General features: G+C 40.6%; 1 protein-coding gene across 2 annotated transcripts; it reads right to left on the bottom strand.

Annotated features, from left to right (window-relative positions):
* Positions 1-1,776: 1,776 nt before the first annotated feature.
* Positions 1,777-7,946, bottom strand: LOC102216497 (gonadotropin-releasing hormone II receptor-like). 2 transcript variants are annotated; one of them, XM_023331980.1, is made up of 4 exons: positions 7,386-7,946; positions 5,293-5,890; positions 3,302-3,506; positions 1,777-2,310 (listed from the first exon to the last, which is right to left on the bottom strand). In XM_023331980.1, the coding sequence occupies exons 2-4, from the start codon at positions 5,857-5,859 to the stop codon at positions 1,877-1,879; spliced, it is 1,206 nt and encodes a 401-aa protein (XP_023187748.1). In that variant the 5' UTR covers positions 5,860-5,890; positions 7,386-7,946; the 3' UTR covers positions 1,777-1,876. The 2 variants fall into 2 exon arrangements, with proteins under 2 accessions (XP_023187748.1, XP_005802574.3); XM_005802517.3 differs by lacking the exon at positions 7,386-7,946 and having other exon boundaries at positions 5,293-6,065.
* Positions 7,947-8,259: the final 313 nt, after the last annotated feature.

The following is an 8,259-nucleotide window of genomic DNA, read 5'->3' as shown; positions in this document are numbered from 1 at the left end:
TCAACCTTCCAGACCTCTCAGGTCTTCTGGTTCTGGTTCTGCTCTGTATCCCCAGAACCAGAACCAGAGCCAAACATGGAGAGGCAGCATTCAGCTTCTAAGCACCACAAATCTGGGAACCAACTTCCCAGAAAACTGGAAAATATCTGAAACACTGTTCCTTTAAATCAAGACTAAAAACCCTCCAGTTTGGAGTTGCTTTTGATTCATAATTACTGGAACATTGATCAGGATATTTGATGTTGATTATTCTTGATGATGGCATTTGACAAAGTACAAGGTTTATTGCTCGTTCCATAAGCGACATAAGTGACTGTATTATGTTTCTATCATGTAAAACACTTTGAACCGCCTTGGCGCTAAAATATGCTGGATAAGTAAACTTCACTTGACTTAAACTTGAATTAAAAATGAATTGTTGCCAGTCACTGGCTGCTAAAAGCCACTGTCTCCCCAGATCTCACACGGCCCGGCATCGGCCCACAACAGTTTGGACCAAACGAGCCTCCAGCTGTGTCCATGTCCTTGCATGAGTCAAAACGTGGGTCATGAAGAGGTTAGCTTAGTTGGAGCTAGCTACAAATCCCTTTCATTTCTGGTAGTTTAGTTTTATTTCTGAAAGCATAAGCAGAATAACTAACTGGTTCAGTTTTTGCTATTTTTAATTTTTTTCACAATCAAATCTGATTGGATGACTAATAGAGTCATCCTCCAGATGTGCAAAGCTGGATGACACAAAGAAGACGGACGTGGTTCTACAAAGTATTCATCACTAAAACAGTTCCATGTTTTTATTTGCAAAAACAATGAAAACAAATCACTCATTATGCAATGAGAGATTGCATAGCGAGTGTTGATCTATCAACACTCTATCAACTCACATAAAATCTAAATAAAATGCACATTAGGGTTGCAAATGTACAGGAAAAAGTACATATGGGGGTGAATACTTTTTCAAAGAATTCAATTTAAATAATCTAATAAAAAAACAGGCCATGTGAGTTAAAGGGGCAGTATTATCAAAAATCTACTTTTTTAACTTTGCATCATGTTATAATCTTATTCCCTAATCAAAAACATTCCTTTAGCGTTGCTTTGATTCTTTCATGCATGTTTGAGAAATCCTTTAATCTCCCATGGCAACCATTCAGCTGTGCAAAACCCCTGAGTGGAGCTAGCCCCGCCTTCAGGGACGCAGCTCCTCCTCAGGGCTGCAGTTTCCAAGTGTCCACCTCACAGAGAAGCAACTTCCCCTCACAACTCCTTCAGACTAGCCAGCGGCAATTAGCAAACACCTGGTGGAACGACACATCTGCTGAGCTCATTATAGGAGCTGCTTCTCAGTGCAACGCTGGTAAAAACATTGTTAAAGGGTAAATAGAGGAAACATGTTGTGATGACTTCCTGAAGGCACAGCTTCAGAAGGAAGAGGAGTTTTAAAAGAGACAGAGGCCCAATTTCAAGGCATTAAATTAGGAAGTAAATTTGTTTTTAAGTCATATTTGATATACATCGCATTTTTATAACAACTGAAGGTAACATAGTTACTTGATTGTGCTATAAAACGATACCATGTGTTTGGAAAACACATCATACTGCCCCTTTATGTACCCCGAGCAGTTCTTTAAGCTCTTTAATGACCAAACGCTGAAGCCATTTGCAGACACAGCCTGTACATAAGATGTACAGTGAGAACGATAAACTCATTACCCACCTTCAAATCTGGATTCTAATGAGTGATAAAGATCCTTTCACACATGCATATGGGAGCTAGTGTGAGTCCAGTAACAATGACAAATAAAAGTTACATTTCTTGCTTTTGTTTCTCTTCATATATTGCTTTCTGTCCCCCCCCATCGTCAGTGGATGCACGCATTCAGAGCCTGCTGTCGGTGGATTTTTGCTCATTTGGTTCACAGCTGCCGTCCCTTCCACCCTTCGCGGATCCTCCAGGCAGAGTGCATTTCACGGACTCCGCCGTCGCCGGCTTGGCGTCCAGTCTGGAGATCACGGTGGCCCTGCTGCAGCGGCTCCTCGGCCTCCTGCTGAAGCGCACGGTGAAGAGGCCGTAGATGATCGGGTCGAGGCAGGTGTTGAAAAGCCCGAAGATAAACAGGATGTGGGTGAGGGAGTGCGAGACTTTCCCCTCCAGGTCGTCGGGGAAGAACCAGTACCAGAGTCCCAGCAGGTAGTACGGAGTCCAGCAGACGATGAAGGAGACCACGATGACGACGCTCATCTTCAGAGTTCTCATCCGAGCTTTTGGGATGTTGTTCTTTGAGCAGCGGAGACGCGGTTCATCAGAGGACACTAAAGGGGAAAATCGGGAAATTATTGTCCTTGTAGGTTGCAGTAAACTCGCTGAATAATGGCTTTTAAAGGTGAACACTCCTGCTAAAATGCCAGGTTTCATTGTGTAAAGGAAGGCACTACGACACAAAACTTTTTTTTTTACACTTATAACATTACATTCATCCTGTCCAATTAAACTGTTATAAAGTAAGTGTGCAGGCTGTTAAAATGAGGCTTGGCTAAAGCATATTCTGATTTAGTTTCAGCATTCAGGTATCTTAAGTTAACACCTAAAACGGAGTATTATGGCCATAATAAGAACAAATAAAATAATAAAAGAATACATTTATGAGAATAAAGTAATACATTTATAAAAATAGTTATAAAATTCAAGAATAAAGTCATAATAATATGAAGATAAAGGCATATTTCATGAATAAAGATGTAATATGACTTTATTCTTGTAATACAACACCTTTATTCTTATATTGTTTTGACTTTATTCTCATAATTATATATAAATATATATCTTTTGTATTTTCTTAACGTACACACAGCTTTACATTAACAGGGGCTTGTACACTTTTGAGAAAACAGAAATAAGATCAGACTCCACTCTAGATACATGTTGTTGTTCTACAGTCACAGATTTATCTGCTGCACGAAAGCAAAGAGTTTTCAAATAAATACATGGAGTTGAGTTTCATAATGTATCACTTTATCTGTAAGTGTCTATTCTTAAATGGTATCAAGAAAAAAATATATATCTTGATCAGGAAAAATGAGGATTCTTCCTAATGACAACATTTTCTTTTGTCTTCTATATTGCATGTTAGCAAGTTAGCAAACCAGAAAAAGATAAAATATTAGACTTAGTAAACATGAGTACAAAACAAATCTCAATAAGTATTTCCTTGGTTCTACATTGATATATTATCTATGTCCTCTTTCTTGTCTTCATTTAGGACTAGGTCCCAGGAAGTGAACGCTGTTTGGTTTGCGTAGTTACCATTCTTTTTTGTCATCTGCTTGGAGATGTGGATGAAGATCCGGCTGTAGCAGGTGATCATGATGGCCAGAGGCAGCAGGAAGAGCCAGGAGAAGGTGAACATGTTGTAGGCAGTTTCCTGCCAGTGAGTGACGAAGCTCCCCCTAGTGGTGCACTGAGTGAAGTTTGCTGGATAGGTGATCGTCACGTTGTGGAAAATGAAGACCTGTGGAAGCAGGTGAGAATGAACGTTAGATTCTAACTTTGACAACGAGAGTAATCTAGTCATTTCTTAGCTTGAAGCTAAAATGTTATGTCTGCTCACTATTATTTCAGACAAAATGTCTCTGGACAAGAAAAAAAAATCTTTATTAGACCTAGAAGTTTAAATCTTTCCAAGTGAATTTGTACAAAACCTCAACATCAACATACTTGGCAGATAATGCAGTATTCTTAAGTTTGAAAGCATAATTTTGAATCTATCAGATTCCAGCAGTCAAAGCTACAATAGGAAATAAAGGAGTTTCCATCACGTTAATTTATATGAAGGCTCATTATGAATTAGGGTTGCACCAACTGCAACCCTAATTGCTGATCACCAATCTTTAAAAATCCCGACCTGCCGGTTCCGATGTTTTTGTTTAATGCAGGCCACAGCTACAAAACAATCCTGATAGATAATCTAAGCAAATTCATGCTAAATAAAAGCTCAACTTAAACGAATAAACCAAATACATCCAAACGTTACGTGTCTTTTAGAGACACTTTTAGCAGTGGGTCCTCTACTGGATGACCTTGGTGGTAGTCTAAATCATAACAGAGATCAAAACGTGAAACCAGGGTTGTCCCGATGTGATACTGATATCGGAAATCGGTCCAATGTCAGGGAAAAAACAAGTACTGGATTATATCAGCCTGCACCTAAAATCTCTGATTTAAGCACATCAATAGAGGCACTCCACTCCAGCACCTAGTCCACCCCAGGATTTCTACCCAGCAGTGCTTGTATCCAGTAAGCACACCAACTGGGTAATTATAAATGGCCCAGTTGTTCTCATACATTTTTGTAGTTGACTATTGTTCTCTGTTTTGGTAATATGACTTAATCAAGGCTTTTCTAACGTTCTACACTTCAAAATAAGTCATAAAATTATGTATGATTCATGCTGATATCGTTTCGGGTTAAAATTGGTATTGGCTAATTCTCAAAGCTGCGGTATCAATATCAGAAATGAAAAAGTTGTACTGGGACAACCCTAGTAGACTGTACTGTAATTGCAGAAAATGTAGTTCAGTGTTTCAGCCAAAGGCAACTGAACACAAGCTTTTGATATTTGTCTTGTGCTATAACCCTGCATTTCCCTTTGCACTGCAAAAACACAAAACCTTATGAAGTACTTTTGGTTTAGTTCCTAGTGCAAACATCTGAGTTAGCTTGAAATAAGATGACACTAACATACAAATAACTTTCAGCAAGAAATAGGGGCTTGTTTTAAGTCAACGATTCCTTAATATTGATGAAAAAGTTCTATTTTCAAGTGAAATACTCTCCCAGTGGAACAATGGATTCCCATACCACCACCTTCCTAAAATAATGGCCTAAGTCATTTTCTGCCAAGTGATTTTTACAAAAGAAAACAAACAAATCAACCCCATTTTATTGCCAAAAGGTGATATAGGCAAAAAAAAATTACTTTTGGCAGAAAAAAAATGACCTGGGGCCATTATTTTAGGAAGGTGGCGATATTATAAGTTAAAAATAATTTGTCCAGCTGGCAGATTATTTCACTTTAAACTAGTACTTTTTCATTTTTCATTAAGGAATAATTGACTTGAGACCAGCTCATATTTTTTGCTGCAAAGTTACCTGTAAGTTAGTTTTGTCTTATATCAAGTGAACCAAGATATTTGCACTAGAAACTAGATCAAAATTATTCAGCAAAGATTTTGTGTTTTTGCAGTTTGAACTATGTTTTTCGATTTCATCGGCTGATAACTTCGTGCATCCTCACCTGAGGGATGGAGAGAAGAGCGCCCATTATCCACGCCACCGTCAGCATGACCCTGTTCCTCTTCGGAGCCATGCTGATCTGCAGGGGGTCGAGGATCGCCGACTGCCTGTCCAGACTTATCACCACGGTAACAAAAGCACAGGAGTACATGGCCTGCAGCTTGAGGAACATCAAGAACCTGCAGGCGAGGTCGCCGGCCAGCCACTGAACGGTGATGTTCCACGCGGCGTCCACGGGCATCACGATGAGGGTGACCAAGAGATCGGCTGCGGTCAAGTTCACGATCAGCACGCGCACGTGAGATCTGCGTCGGTGGCCGCTGGCCGCCCAGAGCACTGCCACATTGCAGAGGGTGGACACGCCACACAGGATGAAGGTGACGATCACTCTGACTTTCGCCGCCGTGGAAAACGTGGGCAGCTGCGGGGTCCCGTCCACGGCCGTCCAGTTGCAGCGAGGAGCCGAGAGGTCGCAGCTGGCATTGAGGTCAGAGCCTGAGCTCTGCTGATACATGGCGACGGGGGCGGCGCAGCAGGACGAGGTGTTCATTTCCCGACCCCTCAGCATGGAGTCAGCATTTTGGTGGGCGGCGCGGAGACTTGCCGAAGGGAAAGAGAGCAAACGGGACGCAGTCATATTCATGAAGTTTAAGCCAAAGATTTATCTGCATGGATTTGCATTTGCAAGAGGAGAAGTTAGAAATTAGCTGCGTGCGTAACAGAGAGGCTGTCAGGGAGGGAGCAGTCATCTGATGGAAAGACACTCGGCTCTAACAAATCACATTAGGTGCAAAGGGGGGAGCATTGAGTTTTCAGCACTTCCTGCAGCACCACCTGGAAACCAATCAAGACAATGTGCTGCTTGGCACTTTTAGGAGGGAAAATGAGCTCAACAGAACCTCACTGCTCAGAAGAAACCTGCCAAGATTTTTGAGTGACTTATAAACGTAGCTCCCATCACTACAGCTTCCCACCTTAAGCCAGAAAATGTTATATGCATGGTACTTTTTATTTTTTTTTAACAATTATGAACCAAGAAAGTAAAAGACTCGCTCTGAGCTTTGAAGAGTATTTAGTCATAAAGTTATTGAGTATTTATGTTTGACGAGTTCCTCTTTAAATATCTGCTACTTGGGTCTGGTCCATAAACAACCTCATTATTCAATCAACAGCACAAAAACGGTATATGTTTGCAAAATTATGTGTTTTATGACAAAGCTAATTCAAACGAGTTTTTACACAAGCATCTAGTCTGAATATCACGAGAGCTATGGGATTATAGAAATACCAAGAATGGAAGCGTTGGGGCTAAAAATAACGCCTGAATTAAAATATTCAGTCAGCTGATTGGATATTTCAGATAATGTACAATTCAGCAGATTTTTGGTACAATTACTTTAAAAAAATAAACAATATTTTAAATTCATAGCAAAGGGCGTCAACCTGTCAGGGGCAACACCGGGACATTTTAAAGGTGTCTGTCGTTTGTCGGTCTTGAAACATTTCAACCCGTTTTCTGTTGCTTATGGCCATCTGCAATTATTGAGTCTGGTGTTGGTCAAAGAGTAAAAATATGGCTGAGGGAGGATGCTTCATTTGGTTTGTGATTCAGAATACTAGTCAGTGAAATAGATCTATCTCACTGATTTTCATTAAAGGAAGACGGACTACAGTGGAAGCACTGACTGAAATTATCCAGCAGTTTCAGCAATATTTGTAGTTGTCCTTATTTTTTTAAATATTTTTTAACCTAAAGCTACAGTTTATCATCGGTTTATCACCTTTAATTGACCACTAAAAGAGCATTTTCCAGGCTTTTGTCGCAACAGATTTTTTTAAAAAAAACAGGTAAACCTCAGCAAACTGGTCAAACCTCGGCAGAAATTTTCACATTCATAACAGCATCTATAAAAACATTGTATTGTGCACCAGCCACTTCATTTCTAATGGTTGTGACCTGTGTTATGGTCAAATAATATCTATGTTGCTGATTTTATTTTACCAACAGATCTGACCAAGCTATTCAGAGCATTGATAGAGAAAGTAAACGAACGCCTAAACTAATAGAAACAATATTAATGTAAACATACTCACATTAGTCCCCAGGTGTTGGAAAACTGCAGAGAAACAAGACAAAATTAAATCAAATCCAAATAAATGCTGTTCCGGGCGCGGCTGCGGATCCGTCCCGCGTGTTTCTTTCAATATATTCTGTTTATCCACAGAAAGTCCCGAGGTCTCCCCACGCAGCTGTGTCCCTGCGCCCCGTGGAGTGGAGTCCCTTTTTCTTTCTCTCTCCCTCCGCCGCGCACGTGTGAGAGGCTTTATCAGTGCGCGCGCACGAGCTTTTCCGCATCCCGCGAGCGTCGGTCGGTTCAATGGAGCTCGAGCGTCACAGCGAAGTTTCTAATTTTAACCGCGTAAAAAAAAGTGTAATCGGTCTCCGCAGCCCATTAGCATCTCTGCCGTCGAGTCGAGACCGAACCGAACCGAACCGGGTCGTGACGAGGTAATGAGAGGAGGATTCAGAGGGGAGTTGATACTTTTTGCTTTGAGTCTGAATTTTGATTTTTGTCAGGCCTAAAGACATTTGAACAACAATGGCCTATATGGCCTTCAAACTTTTGTTGTTTGTTAGTTATTTTATGCTACTGGTTTCCAAATGTGTCCACAAGGGAAGAACAAAGATTGCTTTCTGTACCCAAGGAACTATATTTACTTATATAACCTTTAAGCACCTTCACTTAACAAATGTGCCATCCGGGGTAGCACCCAGAGCTAGCGCTTATTGTTTGTAAGAACCACCCCTATAATTAAGCTGAAGCATTTCATGTTTAAACTTAGATATTCTTTAAAAGAAGAACAGAGAAATTGGTCGCTGAGGATAGTTGGAAGAGGTTTTATTAACAACCCTTCCTCTGATCTGCATTGGTATTCCACTGCCTCCCCATCCAAACCGAAAAAGATG

The sequence above is a fragment of the Xiphophorus maculatus genome, chromosome 4 (assembly GCF_002775205.1).
Source record: "Xiphophorus maculatus strain JP 163 A chromosome 4, X_maculatus-5.0-male, whole genome shotgun sequence".
NCBI classification, from domain to species: domain Eukaryota; kingdom Metazoa; phylum Chordata; class Actinopteri; order Cyprinodontiformes; family Poeciliidae; genus Xiphophorus; species Xiphophorus maculatus.
Note: the sequence above shows the minus strand (reverse complement) of the source record. Positions and strands in the feature narration are given on the sequence as shown.